The sequence below is a fragment of the Rana temporaria genome, chromosome 6, assembly GCF_905171775.1.
Source record: "Rana temporaria chromosome 6, aRanTem1.1, whole genome shotgun sequence".
NCBI classification, from domain to species: domain Eukaryota; kingdom Metazoa; phylum Chordata; class Amphibia; order Anura; family Ranidae; genus Rana; species Rana temporaria.
In genome coordinates, this window is record NC_053494.1 from 41,357,400 (window position 1) to 41,377,319 (window position 19,920).

Sequence of the window (19,920 nt, forward strand, 5' to 3'; positions counted from 1 at the left end):
TTTCACTTGACCATCCCTTCTAGATTGTAAGCTCTAAGGAGCAGGGCCCTCTGATCCCTCCTGTATTGATTTGTATTGTGACTGTACTGTCTTCCCTGATGTAAAGCGCTGCGCAAACTGTTGGCGCTATATAAATCCTGTATTATAATAATAATATTCTGTGAACTACACCAGTACAAATAATGGGTACATCTACCCAGAAAGAAACGGGCAGCAAAAAAAAAAGACAGTATTTAACCCTATATTCACTTCATTCCATCTAAAATTTAGAATAAATGTTTTGGCTTTATATACGCCTTTAGTAAATCCATTCCACTACTAATGCTTTTTTCTTCCTACAGATCTACATTCATCTAAGAAATTACACTATCCCAAATGAGCAGCGCTACATCATTCGGATCTTGTTCATTGTGCCCATCTACTCCTTTGACTCCTGGCTGAGCCTCTTGCTCATCGGCAATGACCAGTACTATGTGTACTTTGACTCAGTAAGGGATTGCTATGAAGGTGAGGGAATTAAATATTGTGCTACAGTTTTCTTGTGAAAAAAAAATATTGTGCTACAGTAACTGCATCAAGCAGCTATAGCGTGACTAAAACTGGCTATAGATGGACCAAAATGCACCTGGTTTGGCGGGGTCCAGCCGAGTTCCAACCCAGGTTTGGTCGCTCCCGCTCGATCTAATGAACAACTTCTGTCGTACAGGAACGTTGGAAAGGTTTTCTGGATCAGCAGCTGCAGCCAACGGGCTGCATCCACTGATTTAGTGTATTCTGACAGCAGATAGTCTTACTGTTACAATACAATGTCTCAGTCGGGAGGATCCACCTCATATGTGTGGATGGAGGAATTCGTTTTTTTTTGTTTTGTTTTTTAGCTCATTGGCTGAATGAAAAAAAAAGATACATCTATGGCCAGATCTAGGGAGCCAACAGAGAAGAAAGTGCAGCTGTTTTTAACTGTTGCCAACCATATTATTATTATTATTATTATTATTATTATCATTAAGGTACTTGTATGGCGCTGTCAATTTACACAGCGCTTTAGATATACATTGTACATTCACATCGGCCCCTACCCTCAAGGAGCTTACAATCTGAGGTCCCTAACTCACATTCATATACTAGGGCCAATTTTATACAGAAGCCAATTAACCTATCAGCATGTCTTTGGAGTGTGGGAGGAAACCCAAGCAGGCACAGAGAGAACATGCAAACTCCAGGCAGGTAGTGTCGTGGTCGGGATTCGACCCAGCGACCTTTTTTAATGCTAGGCAAAAGTGCTACCCACTACACCACATATCTTACATATATGGCGGCAAGGTGGTTCTGCTGCGCAGAATCACGTACCTAGTACGCGCTCCTGCACATCCGGGTCTGGGGCACGCATGCGTGTGATTGGACTCGGTACACAGGCAGAATGTCAGCCTGCCTTCGGGCATACTGGCTGTCACCCAATGAAAATTTGGACAAAGTCATCCAGTAAGAGAGGGATTGATGTGATGAGTAATTTTAGTTATTTGTGTAGTTTTCACTAGCTTGTGCTATTAAAGTGTAAGTTCACCTTTTCATAAAAAATGGAAATCTGAACTAACACCCTACCCTCTCTACCCACCGACCCACCCACTGTGACTGGACATTGAAAGGTGAAACGGCAGTCTGATGAGCTCATCTTTGTCATTCTGCTCTCTCCTCCTATTAGCAAAAGTGGCTGTTGTGGTCATGCTATTCCTCCCCCTCCCAGTCTGAGTACTGCTGTATAGGAGATTGTAAATAGTTGATCCCAAGTCAAATTCAGATACTTGCACAGCTTGCATTTAAAAAATACACCTAATTATCTATTAATAAAAACAGAGCTGCATTAAAGAAAACGGGGTTCAACTCAAAAGTGTAAGCTTCACTTGTCTGCCTCGACCCCCCCATCCGCTGCCACGTCTGGCACCTTTTGGGATAGGGGGGATACATTTAAACAGATTTTTTTTTTCTTGATTGCTGTACTACATTGCTTGCATCATATCTTGTTTTATCTTTCTTCCCAACAGCATTTGTCATATACAGTTTCCTCAGTCTTTGCTTTGAGTACCTAGGTGGGGAGAGTTCGATTATGGTGGAGATTCGTGGGAAGCCAATAAAGTGAGTAAATTAATTTGTTTATAGAATCTTATTGTAGGTGTTTGGAGTACATACAATTCATTGTTCTCTGCCATGGGGAGCTTACTGTACAATGTCCCCAATGTAGGCATACAGACACACGCCTTATTGTTCAGTAATGTTTGGCAAAGTGGTAAAGCAGTCTTTGCCATCTGCCGACAAGTAGGCACACGGTGGGTTTCCTACTGTGACTAGTGTGATTAGCTAACCAGTACTTTTCCACTAATGACAGTTTAGGCCAACCTTTCTCAACCTGGGTTCCTCCCAGAGGTTTCTAAGGCCTCGTACAGACGAGGGGACATGTCCGATGAAAACGGTCCGCGGACCGTTTTCATCGGACATGTCCGCTCGGAGATTTCGGTCTGATTTCTGTACACACCATCAAACCGAAATCCCTGCGGACAGAGAACGCGGTGACGTAGACGACACCATCGTTCTCTATCGCGCAAGTTCAATGCTTCCACGCATGCGTCGAATCAATTCGATGCATGCGCAGGATTTCGGTCCGCTGGTTAGACGTACTAACCAGCGGACATGTCCGACGGACAGCTCTCTAGCGGACAAGTTTCTTAGCATACTAAGAAACTTTAGTCCGCTGGAAATCTGTCCACTAGCCTGTACACACGATCGGATCTGTCCTCTGAAACTGGTCCGCGGACCAGTTTCAGCGGACATGTTCGGTCGTGTGTACGAGGCCTAAAGGTTCCTTGACAGAATTCTCACCGCTCCAGGTGAGCCTCGTGATGATCAGGGGTTGTTGAACCACCAGGGTGCTGGCAATGCGGTAATAGCAAAAAAACAAAAGAACAAAAGCTGGACAGCCGCACTCCAAAATTTTCTTTAAAAGAGATGTCTTTATTTTCAACTGTGCATACAGTCACTGCAAGCCCACAAAAATCAGTATGGCCAACGTTTCGCACTGGCGTCAGTGCTTAGTCATGGCTAGCAAGGTTCACACTACAAATGAAATATATACACAAAACATACAATCATGTGATGAAAAGCCCTGCCTACAGCAGGGAGGAATCAATTAAGTTAATCAAGCAGTAAATCAAACGGCACTTTAAACAGCTGAAATATGGGTTAAACCTCCCTCAAGTGTGTCCCTTTGTAAAAAAGGGAGAAAGCGTGAAAAACACATATTGATTTGTGAAAATCTGTGTATAAATGAAAATCAAAATGAAATGACAATGAAGATAAACAAATATATAAAAATAGAAATACCCATAAAATTACTTATAAAGTTTCTCAAAATCAGACCACAACATATATGTATAGGTATAGTCTCACTTAAAAAATAAGAAATAATTATAATAATAAAAAAATTCTCTATTATGTGTATACATGTACATATATATATATATATAGAAGCGCTCTGATCCGTGGTCATTTAGTGACTCAAAAATGCATAAGTTATTGGAATAAATTAATTAGTGAAGCCAAAATAGACCTATTTTAGGGAATAAACTGTGAAATAGCAAAATCAAATAATAAATTGATGGGAGAATCGCTACATGAATGGACATTAAGTTAAAGTTCAATAGTGAGTAAGACCTTATAATGAATGAGTCAGTGAAAACAAAATCATATGGATATGATGTGCGTGAACATCATGCAGGTAATGACAACATCTGTTAAGGTGCCTTACCCAATAAATGTGATCGTGATGAACATGGTAACGGTTATTTTACCATTAGGTAGATGATGATCTAGTGCAAAAGTCTGAGGTCAAGTGTGGTAATGTGCAATCGATCTGTCTAAATATTTATCCATTCAGAGGTCTAATACATGAATGTAAGAGTATACATAATAAAGAAGCTGGTTATGCTCTGAAAGAGCAGACCAGCGACCATATACATATAAGTGTTGGGTTTTTTTTTTTTTTTTTTTTTTTTATATATATTTTTTTTTATTTATTATCCGGTTAAGGAACTGTGTGAGGAACTGTTTACTTGTGCGAGGTCACTCACACAGTTCCTTAACCGGATAATAAATAAAAAAAAATATATATAAAAAAAAAAAAAAAAAAAAAACCCAACACTTATATGTATATGGTCGCTGGTCTGCTCTTTCAGAGCATAACCAGCTTCTTTATTATGTATACTCTTACATTCATGTATTAGACCTCTGAATGGATAAATATTTAGACAGATCGATTGCACATTACCACACTTGACCTCAGACTTTTGCACTAGATCATCATCTACCTAATGGTAAAATAACCGTTACCATGTTCATCACGATCACATTTATTGGGTAAGGCACCTTAACAGATGTTGTCATTACCTGCATGATGTTCACGCACATCATATCCATATGATTTTGTTTTCACTGACTCATTCATTATAAGGTCTTACTCACTATTGAACTTTAACTTAATGTCCATTCATGTAGCGATTCTCCCATCAATTTATTATTTGATTTTGCTATTTCACAGTTTATTCCCTAAAATAGGTCTATTTTGGCTTCACTAATTAATTTATTCCAATAACTTATGCATTTTTGAGTCACTAAATGACCACGGATCAGAGCGCTTCTATATATATATATATATATGTACATGTATACACATAATAGAGAATTTTTTTATTATTATAATTATTTCTTATTTTTTAAGTGAGACTATACCTATACATATATGTTGTGGTCTGATTTTGAGAAACTTTATAAGTAATTTTATGGGTATTTCTATTTTTATATATTTGTTTATCTTCATTGTCATTTCATTTTGATTTTCATTTATACACAGATTTTCACAAATCAATATGTGTTTTTCACGCTTTCTCCCTTTTTTACAAAGGGACACACTTGAGGGAGGTTTAACCCATATTTCAGCTGTTTAAAGTGCCGTTTGATTTACTGCTTGATTAACTTAATTGATTCCTCCCTGCTGTAGGCAGGGCTTTTCATCACATGATTGTATGTTTTGTGTATATATTTCATTTGTAGTGTGAACCTTGCTAGCCATGACTAAGCACTGACGCCAGTGCGAAACGTTGGCCATACTGATTTTTGTGGGCTTGCAGTGACTGTATGCACAGTTGAAAATAAAGACATCTCTTTTAAAGAAAATTTTGGAGTGCGGCTGTCCAGCTTTTGTTCTTTTGTTTTTTTGCTAAAGGTTCCTTGAGCAATGAGCAACTTCTGCCTCCCATATGAGTAACTACCAAGAGCAGTGATCTCTGCAGTGTCCTATTGACCCTAAATATAAAAAGCGTTCTTCCTGTTTGACAATCACACCAATGTACCCTGAGCTGTAGATAAAGTAATAATCATCATGGGTTCTCTGAGACCAGAAAGGTATTTCAAGGGTTCCTACATGCTAGAAAGGAAACTGCAAACTGTGCCCCAAAAAAGACAGAAGGTGAAGGACTGGTCACCAGTATTGCCTGAGGTCTTCCTGCAGCTCATATTTTCCCCATTACTCACTTACCATGGCTAGATCAGCATTGTGTCTCATTATGGAGGCGGCCATCTTGGTAGAGGCAGGATTTTGCCTCCCCGTGCCTTCAGCATGGAGAACAGTGAGCAGCACAGTAGTGACCTCACCAAATCTCACTTCAAATCTCCTGAGCCTTGAGTTGGAGGCAGCAATGCCTTCAATCTCACTCTGCAGATACACAACTAGGAGGCTGCAGGCACAGGTGTGCCAAGGCACCCTCACATACCGGCTAATTTTAAGATAGAATTAAAGACAAAGGGTATTTTTTAAGAGTACTACTTGGGTAATATTAACCTCTCCTAGATGTTCCCTAGAATGTTTTGAGTTCTGTTCCACTTTTACTCCTCCCCGCCTACCCTGGCGTCCCTTAATAAAAGGTTCTGAATGCCTGGGGGTAGGAAGGATCGGCAATTGTGACCATTGTGAATGACTGTTACAGTGATCATATCACTGGGAGCCGATCCCACCAGCTACCAATTGTTAGTGGGTACCATGAGCTGTCTTTGGTGTGAATGCACTCTTGGCATAGAAACATCAGCCATCCAGTGATGCATATGTTTAGCTTGTGTTCATTAGACCCCTTTCACACTGGAGGCATTTAAAAATAGCACCTGTAAAGCGCCTGAAAATGCCTCATCTGCAGTCCCAGTGTGAAAGCCTGAGTGCTTTCACACTGGGGCGCTGCGCTGGCAGGACATCAAAAATAGTCCTGCAAGCAGCTTCTTTTGAGGCACTTTAGGAGCGGTGTATACACCGCTCCTAAAGAACCCCTGTCCATTGAAATCAGTGGGGCTGTGTCCGCACAGTATGGGTTAACTGCTCTAGGGGATTGGAGAGCCCTAATCCTTTAAGCAAAAGACCAGTCGCTGCGGCTCCTGCCCCCTGGCGATCTAACGGTCTTGTGCGTTGGACTGTTCCTGATGTCATCACGACCAGCTCTGGACGTGAAGACGTCAGGAACAATCCATAACTGGATGTTTTCCAGAGGATCAAAGGATCCGGTGAGTATAGGCTCAGTGTTCACCCCTAGATAAAATGAGCAGTTAGCCCATGCAGTGCAGGCACAGCCCCAGGGAAGTAAAAATGTCTCTGGAGTTGGGCTTCAAAGCTCCCTTTCGCTCCAGTTTATAAATGTTAAACAGAGATTTTTATTCTGGCAGGCTTTCAGTTAAGCTGGGCCATACACTGCTTAAATTTCAGCCAATTCCTGTGAATTGGCTGTAAATCCAGGCATAGGTGGCCCTGCTGACACCATCCAGCTCTTCAAACTCCTATTAAGATATTGAAGGAGCTGGGCGGAAGAAAAAGTAGGCTGAACAGTGATTGTAGCCAATCAGATGCAGCCACTGTTCAGGCTTGTGCCAGCTGTCAAAATACAGGAGCCGTAGGCTCCCTGCAAAATGTAATGGGCCTGATTACTGACTTTGGTCGGCTCTCGGGGTTCAGTATTAACTGGAACAAGTCAGTTATTCTGCCTCTAGACCCCTTGCCAGGCCCTCTGCCGGACTGTGCGAAGGACATTGCAGTAGTAGATGAATTCCGTTACTTGGGCATACAGGTCACGCCAAGTCCTTCCCAATACCTTGACAAAAACCTATCTCCACTGATGCAGAAACTACGGCTGAAATGCTCGGCCTGGAGAAAGTTACCTCTATCCGTGACCGGAAGAGTTAACTTAATTAAGATGATATGGGCACCTCAACTTTTATATATTTTTCACAACTCCCCGATCTGGATCACTCACAGATGGTTTACCCGTATAGATTCTCAATTCAGAGAGTTGATATGGGGGGGGGGGGATCGGCCCGCATTAGTTTGCATTCTTTGCAACTACCAAAAGATCAGGGGGGGGGTGGCAGTTCCGCATTCTCGGTTTTATTTCATAGCGTCACAGCTCCAGCAACTTGCTAATTGGGGAACAGCGGATGAATCTGACCCGATAAGATCACTAATAGTCCCGGTGGACTCAACCCTTCCAGCACTGGTGTATCTAGAGGCAGGCCTTACTCAATTCCCTACTGCACTGCCCACAGTTAATCTATTAAATAAGTTATGGGAATATGTAAGGACCATCTTTAAGGTCAAGACAATGTGCCAGTTCACCCCTATATGGAGGAACAGATATTATTGTGAACTTCTTAAGTTGAAGGGATTTGGCCCCTGGGAAGAGTTGGGCATACATTATATCGCCCAGCTGTTCTCTGGAACCAAATTTAAATCCTTTGCGATCCTAAAAGAGGAATATGGTTTATGTAATTCCCAATTTTACCAATACCTGCAACTAAGACGCGCTGTACAATGCGAAAACAGACTTGTCCGACCAGCTGTAACAGTACATCCTCTGACGAGGGATGTGCTCTTTGCTGATGACCGGGCGGGTATGATATCAAGGGTCTATGCAAGATTGATCCAATCTACACATGATGCAAGTAAACTCCCCTGCAGACGAGGGTGGGAACGGGATTTGGGTCCTATAGATGGGGAAGCATGGGAACTGTGTCTGACATCCGCCCCACTGGTATCTGTATCGGCATCACAGAGGCTCTCTCACCTATACTTATTGCATAGGGTATACAGAACTCCGGCTAGGCTCCATAAATGGGGTTTTAGAGAGACACCTTTGTGCCCAAAATGTAATGCGCATACTGGGGATCTCTTACACATGTTCTGGAAATGCCCGAAACTTTTTAGGTACTGGAAATATGTCCTTGATACTATAGCCCAGGTATTTCAGATACCAGTTATTACTGACCCAGTGGTCTGCCTTCTTGGCGTTCTGGAGTTACCTGATCTGTCACCAAACGGTCACACTGCGGTGCTACGGTTGCTTTACCTGGCTCGTAAGGAGATTGCGAAGGTGTGGATTACTCCGAGGGTACCAACAGGCACACTATGGGTGAAACAGGTTAATAATCTATTGATTCGTGAAAAACTAACATACCAACACAGGGGTGCTTCGAAAAAGTTTTATTCATTATGGCAGCCATGGTTAGATGTCCCAGGATTGGGACCTCTTCAACTGGTGAGGGACAGATTGTTACAGGGATGATACCTCAATACAAATGACGATAAATCAATATTGAATGGTGTAAGTGTATTAATGGTGGGATATGAGGAGTGAGAATACCACACCAACCTCTGTTACACCAGGTGGAGGATGGAAATATGTTGAGGACCACAGTCCAAGGTATAAAGATCCTTTCTCTCTTCTTCTTCTCTTCTTTGTCTTTCTTTCTTCCCCCCCCCCCCTTTTCTTTTCTTCCTATACCTATTTTGTTTTATCTTTCTACATCCGGAGTTAAAGAGTTACTATTGGAATACACAGTCAGACTAATCTAATGTGGTAATGCCTTGTATGATGAAGTGAGTTATAACATCATATCCATCCTTCTATACGTCTGAAGTGTAGATAATGATTCGTTCACTTAATTAATGTATGTCTCGGCATTATGTAAGATTTGGAGGTTTGTCACTATGGGAGTACATGTTGTATATCCCCTTTCCCATTCTGATGCACTTTCTATTGATCTGTCTGTGTATATTTATATGTTTGTAGTATTACAATAAACGTATTTTTGATTTAAAAAAAAAAAAATACAGGAGCCGACATTAAGAGATTTTCCCGTCTACACTGTGTAGCATAAGTGGGGGAATCTGTGGACTCTTTAAATGGCCAGCTTAAAGTGGAGGTTCACCCTAAAACAATTATATAACATTACATCCAGCATCCAGCATGCGACATGAACAGTATGCTGGTATTTATTTATTTTTTCGCCGTACATACCGTTATATTGTTATTTTCCCCCCGGCTTCCGGGTTCTGATTCCCGTGGGAGTGGGCGTTTCTATCCAGAGGTAGATGATTGACGTCTGGTGAAAAACTTCCCAAGGCGCATAAGGCGCGTCACCAGTTTTCCGTAAATAGCCAACCTGCGAGTCGCCTCTATATGGCGCCTGCGCAGTTAGCTCTACACGGCGGGCGCAGGTGCCGTATAGAGTCGACTCGCAGGTCGGCTGTGATACATTTGCCTATATGTCTGTTTACTGCTCCCTGCTAGCCATATGGGTAGAGGTAGAAAGGAATTTCATGTGTGATTCATTCCTCTGACAGGTTATTGACGTGCTAATGTCCCCTCACTATTCTAAACGTTAATTGATCTATTGTGTTGTGTGAAGAAGATCTGTGTTTACCCTTAAAAGATGTGTATTGTATCATCAGGCTAAATGATTAGAGAAGTAGTATGTTAATTATTCTGATTGCTTCAGTGTATTAATTAACTCCACTGATGTCTTTATCTAAAGAAACGTGTCTGCAGGGTCGGCTCCGACTTGTCTCCTATAATCTGTATGGCAAACCCCACTGTGTGAGGGGGGCGTTCCTAACAGGCTGTAACCACATATAAGCTGAGTTTTTGTGTCATTAAAGTGTCTTGTTCTAGCAGTAAGCTTGGCATGTGTGGCTTTCTGGGCGATTCCAGGGATATCCCTCCTCGTGGAATATTGGGGTGATTTTCGTTATGGGAAGAAGGGAACGTTGACGGGGATATCATACCAATACCGTCACAATTGGTTGGCAGCAGTGGGATTTTTCCCTTCTATTCCCCTTCACACCCGGATTCCAAGCAGACACTGGAAGAACTACTGGAAGTTCGTGGAAGGATTGCTAGCAACAAAACCAAGCGGGTCATCATAGCAGAATCAATGGAGATAGACCAGGAGGACGGGATTGCAGCAACGCCAGCAGTACAAGAGATGGAGACACCAGTGATTCAGGAGGAGTAATCGCCAGCCAACAAGCTAATGAGAGAGAAGCTAGCGTGGTTCGGCCCGAACCCAACGGCAGATGTGGTGCTGAGAGTGATGGACCTGTTAGCGAAGGAGGCTAAAGAAATAAGAGACGAAGAACTACAGAAGGATAAACAAATAAGAGACGCAGAGCTACAGAAGGATAAACAAATAAGGGACGCAGAACTACAGTTAAAACTGGCAGCAGTCCAACAAGCAGCCGCACCTTCTCCGAACAGTGAGTACAGCACAGCAGACGCAAGGAAGATTCCGTTTAGCGCTTTTAAAGCTTTTGATGAAAAGGACTGTGAAATTGATAACTACCTGGCGGATTTTGAGCGACAATGTAACCTGCACCGAATAGCTAGAAGAGAGTGGGTTGCAATATTGTCAGGCAAACTGTCAGGCAAAGCTTCTGATGCTTTCCGGACCGTGCCAGATCAGGATATCCATAGCTACGCCAGGGTTAAAGAAGTGCTCCTGGCTCGTTATGCGGTAACCCCAGAGTCCCACCGACAGAAGTTCAGGGACTCACGCAAAACCACGAAAGACTCTTACGCGGAATGGGCATGCCAGTTGTCCCTGTCGGCCTCTAACTGGGTTAACAGCAGCCAGGCCACCACCGCAGAGGACATTTTGCAACTAATGCTCCTGGAGCAATTTTACAATCACATCCAGACGGACGTCAAGGATTGGGTGAGAGATCGCAGGCCCATGACTCTACCAGAGGCCGCGAAGTTGGCGGATGAATATGCGGATACTCGCAAGACAAACCAGGTCACACCACGGGTACAACCCCCACAACCAACGGCGCCCTCACACCCACCAGCCGCTAGATACCAACCGCCTAACAGACCGATGACATATAGCCCTCGCTACCCACGCCAGGAGGACAACGAACAACGCTGCTTCCGGTGCAAACAGTTGGGTCACTTCAAGCAGAATTGCCCCATGAATGACAACACCAGGTCAAATTGGTCTCAACCTGGGTACCGCCCACCAGCAGCAGCCCATTGTGTAGACTCGGCTTGGGATCCCCAGGAGCTGGGTCAGGAAGAACCATTGGGCACCCCTTACGAAGCCCTCATGGTACAATCTGTTATTATGGACAACAGGGAACACCATTGTCAGCTGGTCATGGGCGACAGCCATGAGCCGGAGGGGCCTTGGAGGGAGCTGGGCAGAAAGAGGCACCGCCAGCTACCCTCCAAGAAGAAGAGGTCCTGGAAGTCATATAACCAGCGGACCTGGGAGGAGAAGAAGCGACTGGAGGAGATGGAATCGCAGCGGGCGCCCCAGATGCGGGCCGAGATGTTCGCCAAGGGCCCACCGGTGGCCCCTTACACCACCACCCAGTTCCTGATGATGAAGGACCACGTGGAAAGCCTGCAGGACATGAGCAAGCAGGATCTGATCCGTGAGTACATAGAGCTGGAGGAGTGCATAAGCCGCATGGAGGAGGAGAACAACCACCTGAGGTCACAGCGGGCTGACCCCCCCAGGCTCCATGAACTGGAGATGGAGCTGGAGAAGCTCAAAGAGGAGAACCGGCGGCTGCGGAGGGAGCAGGGGGTGGCTGACCTTATGGGGCTCTGAGTCCCCTCTCCCCCCCCCCCCCCCGGACTCTGAGCACCAGTGCTACAGCATTTCAACAAATATAACTTTTTCTTTTTATGAATCTCCTGTGATTGTCACTTCAGAGCCATAACCTGCCCCCTCCCATAGCGGGACACCTAGACGGCGGCGCACAGACCCATTCGCTGTCTTCACACTGACTTCTGGTGACTTTGCAGATCGCACAAAGACTTGGGGACTGACCGGCGTGTGATCTGACGACCCGGTGACATACCTGAGTCTGAAGCAGTTGTCAAGGGAGGTCAGTCATGCCAAACGGAGTTAACCTCGGACTAAAAGCTCTGAACCCGTCAACCCTACTGGACCAGGGAAGGTCCAACCGGGTTTGCCGGAGCAGGGAGCAAAAGGGGGGCCATTGTGATACATTTGCCTATATGTCTCAGTTTACTGCTCCCTGCTAGCCATATGGGTAGAGGTAGAAAGGAATTTCATGTGTGATTCATTCCTCTGACAGGTTATTGACGTGCTAATGTCCCCTCACTATTCTAAACGTTAATTGATCTATTGTGTTGTGTGAAGAAGATCTGTGTTTACCCTTAAAAGATGTGTATTGTATCATCAGGCTAAATGATTAGAGAAGTAGTATGTTAATTATTCTGATTGCTTCAGTGTATTAATTAACTCCACTGATGTCTTTATCTAAAGAAACGTGTCTGCAGGGTCGGCTCCGACTTGTCTCCTATAATCTGTATGGGAAACCCCACTGTGTGAGGGGGGCGTTCCTAACAGGATGTAACCACATATAAGCTGAGTTTTTGTGTCATTAAAGTGTCTTGTTCTAGCAGTAAGCTTGGCATGTGTGGCTTTCTGGGCAATTCCAGGGATATCCCTCCTCGTGGAATATTGGGGTGATTTTCGTTATGGGAAGAAGGGAACGTTGACGGGGATATCATACCAATACCGTCACATCGGCTATTTACGGAAAACTGGTGATGCGCCTTGGGAAGTTTTTCACCAGACGTCAATCATCTACCTCTGAATAGGAACGCCCAGTCCCGTGGGAATCAGAACCCGGAAGCCGGGGGGGGGGGGGGGGAAATAACAATATAACGGTATGTACGGCGAAAAAAAAAAAATACCAGCATACTGTTCATGTCGCAAGTATGCTGGATGTAATGTTATATAATTGTTTTAGGGTGAACCTCCACTTTAAGCTTCAGCTATTCTTTAAACTTGTTAAAAGCCTGTTAGCCATTTGTTTAAAGTAGTGATGCTTTTCCCTGTTAAAAAAAAATGTTTGATGCTCCCAAATTTCAGCCGAAAATTGGGTTTTCAGCGTTATGCCAAAAGAAAAAGAAGGAGCTGATAACGGCTACTGAAAACACCTGTGATTTTTTTTGCGACAATTTTACCATGCTTAAAGTGTGTGTTTTTCATAGGTCATGTGACTCAAATAATGTATCAAAACACAACACGGATGCATTTTTTAGGTGTTCTTGCTATGTTTTCAGTATATTTTAATGGGAGTGCATTTTTGGTTCTTTCTTTTTCTTTTTCTTTTTCTTTCTTTTCTTTCTTTTCTTTATTTTTTACCAAATATGCACCAAAAATTATTTTAACACTGCTTCAAAAGGTGCTGATAATGGCCAACAATAAATTTTAAATTCATGATATTAATTAAACTGTTCAATATAATACAATTTTATTTATAAAAATATATATATATTTTAAAACCCATCAGTTTTGTTTTTTTTTTCGGTTCTGGCCAAGTGCATCCTGAAGTCACCAGAATTTTCATTTCAGTGCACCACTAGTTTAAAGTAACTCTCAACACTTCAATTAAAATCTGTACTTGGCATGCCAAAAATAAAGCTGCAGGGTGCTTTAAAATAATAATAATAATAAAAAAAAAATCGCTGCTCTTCATAGTGGAAAATTAATTCAGGACACTTCTTGTAAATGAATATGAACCAAAAGAATGTATTTTTAATTTAATATGATCTATATAGCGTAATAAATCCTTTTCTAATGATTTAATTTTATAATGTTTTTTTTCTTCTTCTTCAGATCCAGCTGTTACTATGGAACATGCTGTCTGCAGGGGGTGTCATATTCCATTGGTTTTCTCCGGTTCTGTAAGCAGGTAAGTCTTCAGCACCATTAAGATGCATTTAAATCAAATTTAGAGAACGGTTATGTCTGAAAGTATTTACATAAAATAAATGTAAGGGTCTGAATGCATCCCCTATACCCACTATTTATTTAAAAATAATTAATCCAATTCCATTATCAAAACCTTTCTGTTGAACTAAAACATACATTTATCATGCCAATATGGATTTTATAGGTACATGTGAGAAAATGTTACCCTCTCTTGGTCTGTGTCTGCTCCTTGGATGGATGTTAGGAGTCTGAACCATCCCATATGCTCACACTTACTAGATTTTGTCCACTGAGCCAACAGAAGTAGCAGTGCCATGATTATGCTGGAGGAGTTATAATATAGAAGGGTTTTGAATCTAGGTAGTTAGTTAATGCTGCTTTCAGGGTTGTGTTGCCCATAAGGGTAGCACTTAGGGAGGCACAGTGGGCACAAACTAGACACTCAATCTATAGTGCATGTTAAGCCCTATGTATGGTCAGCCCCTGTACAGCTTCATTGGTTGTTATGGTGCAGGTGCACCAAAATATGTCTGCCTTGGGTGGCATCTGTCTCCCTCTTTTCTCCATGGCCCTGTCTGCTTTGTAAAGATTACACGTCGATCAAACCTTAAAATCCTCCATTGACTTACTTGATCTGTATGGTTTTCACTCAAGCATTGCTGTAGTGCTCCAGTTCATCACATTCCCTTTTATCCATAAACTACCTGATGACCAGCGACATACCGGTACATCACTGGACTTCAAGGGGTTATACTAGGATGCCGGTATCTGCAGGCATCATCTGTGTTTTGTTTTTTTTAGAGCCAAAGTTCTTCTCTCTTGTAAAAGCAATCCTAGTGGCTAACTACCCACTGGATTGATTGTACAAGCTGCAGGAGGGGACCAGAAGACCCGTTCATCCAGGCGGCTATTCCGCTGGGTGATCATAGACCTAAGACCGGAACGGCTCTGTTTATCGCTCATATAGGAGACTGCAAGTGATGAGCATACGTTGGTGTGAGTGCACTCTTAGCACAGAAACATCAGCCATCCAGTGACGCATATGTGCCGTTAGACCCCTTTCACACTGGAGGCGTTTTTCAGGCGCTTTAGCACTTAAAATAGCGCCTGGAAAAATGACTCCTCTGCAAAACCAGTGTGAAAGCCTGAGTGCTTTCACACTGGAGCGGTGCGCTGGCAGGACATAAAGTCCTGCAAGCAGCTTCTTTGAAGCGCTTTAGAAGAGGTGTATACACCGCTCCTAAAGCGCCCCTGCCCATTGAAATCAATGGACAGCACCGCCAAAGCGCTCTTTATCACTATCTAACCATGGGTCTTCAACACAGCAAATATCTTCCCTGCTTCTAATCTGAACAGGATCTCTCTGGCTGTATAGTAGAACTACCTGATCTGCTGGCTTTGCGACAAACTGGTCATTTTATGATTTGCCATGTGGGGATCATTTTTCACCTCCCACACAATTTTTGAGCACTATGGACTCCTTTTACTTTTATCTTTTGCACTTTAACCCTGACAAAGCTTTCTTTAAAGCAAAATCTTTTTTTTTTTTTTTTTTGGCTTTCAGTTCATTTGGGGAGTTTTTTCCTTTTGGGTATACACGGCTTCAGTGGGGGTATAGGACCTCTGTTTGATGAGGGATGAATGGTGGTCATTAGAGAGGGCATATTATCTACAACAAGGTACCAATTGTAGTACTACCAATATAGATTGGCTGGAGCAGAGCTGTAGATTGGATACCAAGCAGATACTACAGAACTAATCATGCAATGAGCTGAGCTGTAGAACTGCTGAAAGATATTTGCTTTAAACTGCTTATAGGCATCTGTCAGGTTATCTATCGTATTGACAGGTAGGGTATTAAAGTAGCCTCCTGCAGATAGACAGTTTGCCGCAATGCTAGCAGATCACGTAGTTCTACTATACAGCCAGAGAGATCGGCCCAGATTCACAAAGACTTACGACGGCGTATCTACAGATATGCCGTCGTAAGTCCGAATGGCCGCCATCGTATCTATGCGCCTGATTCATAGAATCAGTTAGATTTGGCCAAGATACGAACGGCGTAAGTCTCCTACGCCGTCATATCTTGGGGTGCATATTTACGCTGGCCGCTAGGTGGCGCTTCTGCTGATTTCCGTGTCGAATATGTAAATGAGCAAGATACGCCGATTCACGAACGTACGTACGCCCGTCGCAATTAGTTGCGCCGTTTACGTAAGACATACACCGGTGTAACGATATAGCAGGTCTCTAGGTGTCGCAGCCCATGCAAGGTATGGACGTCAGAACAAGCGTATCTTTTTTACGTAGTTTACGTAAGTCGTATGTGAATGGGGCTGTGCGTAGGTTACTTTCACGTCACAGGCATTGACCCGGCGTATCTTTGGGCGTAAATACGAAGTGATACTGAGCATGCGCCGTTCGTTCGGCCATGCATCCACATGGGGTCACGCTTAATTTAAATACAACATGCCCACGACCTGCCTACTTTGAATTACGCGCGCTTACGCCGGCCGATTTACGCTACGCCGCCGTAACTTAGGACGCAAGTGCTTTGTGAATACAGCACTTGCCTATCTAAGTAGCGGCGGCGTAGCGTAAATAATATACGTTTCGCCGGCACAACATAAAGCCACCCTACGTGAATCTAGGCCATCCTGTTTAGATTAGAAGCAGGGAAGAGATTTGCAGTATTCAAGACCCATGGCTAGATAATGACCACTGTGGAAATCTCTCATCTTTCACTTTTTTGCTGTGCCCCCTTTTAAGTAAAAACACGATAAATACTTTTACACGCTTTTTCAATATTTTTTTTTTTTTTGTGAGCTAATACGTTGGGTTTTATGACCAGTTGGCTTGGGTGCGGTGGGAAACGCACCCTCGTGTTGTAGCTAAGAATGACATGCATGCTGCTGATTTTGTGTGATTGAATCATTAATTGAAAGGGGCATGTTCAAAATAATAACAGTGGGGAGTTCAATCAGTGAGACCATTCAATCTGTGAAAAAACTGGTGGCAAACAGGAAGCCCTTATATACGGATGAAGGTGGCAAATCTTGTACATGCTGGGTATAGTGCATTTCTCGCGTAAAATCGAAGTAAAATGGGTCGTTCCAGCCATTGACATTGTACTTTTATTAAGACGTTGATTGGAAAACATATAAAGAAGTGCAGAAACTGATAGGCTGATTAGCTAAAATGATATCAAATGCTTTAAAATGGCAACCAAAACCAGAAAGATGTAGACGAAAACAGAAAGCTAACTTTCGAAGAATAGACTCCAGGATGAGTGTAAAGTTACTCGTGAGTACTGTAAAAATTAGAAGATGCCTATGTGAAGCCAAGCTATTGGCAAGAAGCCCCCGCAAAGTGCCATTGTTGGGGGGGGGGGGGGGTAAATCTACGTGCTGAAGAGGTTACAGTTTGGCAAAGAACACGTTGACTGGCCTAAAGAGAAATGGCGTAACATTTTGTGGCCTGATAAAAGCAGGATTGTTATTTTTGGGTCTAGGGGGGCCACAGACTGTTTGACAGACGATCCCAAAGCACTGAATTCAAGCCACAGTACACTGAAGAATGGTGGTGCAAGCATCATGATATGGGGATGTTTCTCATACTACGGTGTTATTTATCGCATACCAGGGATCATGGATCAGTTTGAATATATCAAAATACTTGAAGAGGTCATGTTGCCTTATGCCGAAGAGGAAATGCCCTTTAAAATGGGTGTTTCAACAAGACAATGACCCCAAACAAACCAGTAAGCGAGCAGCATCTTGGTTCCAGACCAACAAAATTAATGTTATGGAGTGGCCAGCCTAATCACCGGACCTTAGTCCAATAGAAAACTTGTGGGGTGACAAAAAAAATGCTGGAGTAAAACCTCAAATGCAGAGACATTTTTGAATGTGGTACAATCGTTCTGGGCTGAAATACCTGTTCACAGGTGCCAGAAGTTGGTCGACTCCATGCAACACAGATGTGAAGCAGTTCTCAGAAACGGTGCATATATTAGTTCAGTCATTCACAAGAAAATGTAATCTTCAATTATTTTTTAAGTTTATACAGTAAATGTTTGAGTTTGTAAAATTGAAAGTGTTAAGGTTTGACCTCATATTTATATGGTTTTGGTAAATCCTAAAGGAAAATTGTATAATGTATGGTCAGCCTTAGTTGCTGTAGATAACAAAGACAACCTTGTCTGTAGACACTTGTGATCACGATGCCTATTATGACCATGTACTAAAGGAAATGGGATAAGAAACACCCTTTGTAATGAATTTTCCTTTCTTCACAGGCAACCCTGCAGTTCTGCATAGTGAAACCCATCATGGCTGTTGTGACGATAATTTTGCAAGCGTTCGGGAAATATCATGATGGAGATTTTAAGTAAGCTTTTCATTTGTTAATGCTAGTGTGTGTGTGTTAAACTTTCTTTCTTTCTCGTACATCACGGGACACAGAGCGGCATATTCATTACTATACGGGTTATATGGAGTACCTTCAGGTGATGGACACTGGCAATCTCAAACAGGAAGTCCCCTCCCTATATAACCCCCTTCCATAGGAGGAGTACCTCAGTTTTTTCGCCAGTGTCTTAGGTGTTGGTCATGGAATAGCTTTGCCTCCGCATCCTTGGGATCAAGGCAGGCTAACCGGATCTGTACCCGGGTCCCAAATCGTGGGGTTTTGCCTATAATGCTTCTCTTCTTAGAGGGCTGGACCCTGGGCCCATTTCTTGGTCTTTTTGAGCCAAAAGTAACCTGTTTGCCAGGGTGCTGTATAGGTCCAGGACAGAGGTTCCTTCCAGGACCCCAGAGCCTGAAGGTCTAGTACGCTACCCACGGAGATGGGGGAAGATTGGGCCACTTGCTATGAAAATGTCCTGCGGCATGGAGCAGGTAAGAGGGGAGCCTGCGGGACTTGGTTCGACAGCAGGCTCTCCAGGGGAAATCTTTGGGGGAGTTAGCCTGAGTATGCTCCTGCATTGGCTACCTGAATCCACGTTGTCTGTGTAAGACAGGATGGTCTGTTTTTTCCTCCCCAACTTTAGATCTCCCTGGTCTGTTTTTGCTGCTATCTGTGCTGCGCGCAGGTGGGGGGTGGCTATATTGTCTAAACCTGTCCCCACCCTCATCTACTGTTTTAGAGGATTCAGTGGCATTGACTTGCTTTGATATTGACCATGTTTATTATATTTTATTTCCTTGCAGTGTTCAGAGTGGCTACCTATACATCACAATCGTCTACAACATATCCGTCAGTCTGGCTCTCTACGCCTTGTTCCTTTTCTATTTTGCAACCAAAGAGTTGCTTAATCCCTTTGAACCTGTGCTGAAGTTTCTTACCATAAAAGCAGTCATCTTTTTATCGTTCTGGCAAGGTGGGTGCTGTTGGGTGTTTACTATTATTGTACACATAGTTATTTTTGGTTTTATACAGTAAAGGTTTTTTTTTCTTTAAATATTTTAAATACAGTCAAATCTGTGTAATCCTGTTATGCATATCTTAACTTCAGCAAGGAAGGTTATATTGTTGGCATGTTTTCCATCGCCTGCATTGTCACCATTGGTCCTTTATGAGCATGTCTAGTGACCAAAAGTGAAGAGCGAGAAGGCTCTTGACCAGGGCCGATCCTAGGCAGGGTGCATAGGGTGCATTGCACCCAGGCGCCTGCAGAGGTGGGGGCACCAAACATCTACCAGACTCTCTAACAGAAGCCCTCTCTGTGTCCATCACAGAGGCTCCCCCTCCAGGTCCCAATAAAGTACTCTGCTTCTCTTCCTGTATTTTGTTTGTTGTTAA

General features: G+C 43.2%; 1 protein-coding gene across 2 annotated transcripts in view; it reads left to right on the top strand.

Moving 5' to 3' along the window:
* TMEM184A (transmembrane protein 184A) overlaps positions 1-19,920 on the top strand; it is an 85,353-nt gene that overhangs the window by 60,640 nt on the left and 4,793 nt on the right. For both annotated transcript variants that reach the window (XM_040356699.1, XM_040356698.1), the window contains exons 3-7: positions 342-507; positions 2,043-2,133; positions 14,020-14,095; positions 18,413-18,504; positions 19,329-19,498. In XM_040356699.1, the coding sequence (XP_040212633.1) occupies positions 342-507; positions 2,043-2,133; positions 14,020-14,095; positions 18,413-18,504; positions 19,329-19,498 (595 nt within the window). The remainder of the gene's footprint in view (positions 1-341; positions 508-2,042; positions 2,134-14,019; positions 14,096-18,412; positions 18,505-19,328; positions 19,499-19,920) is intronic.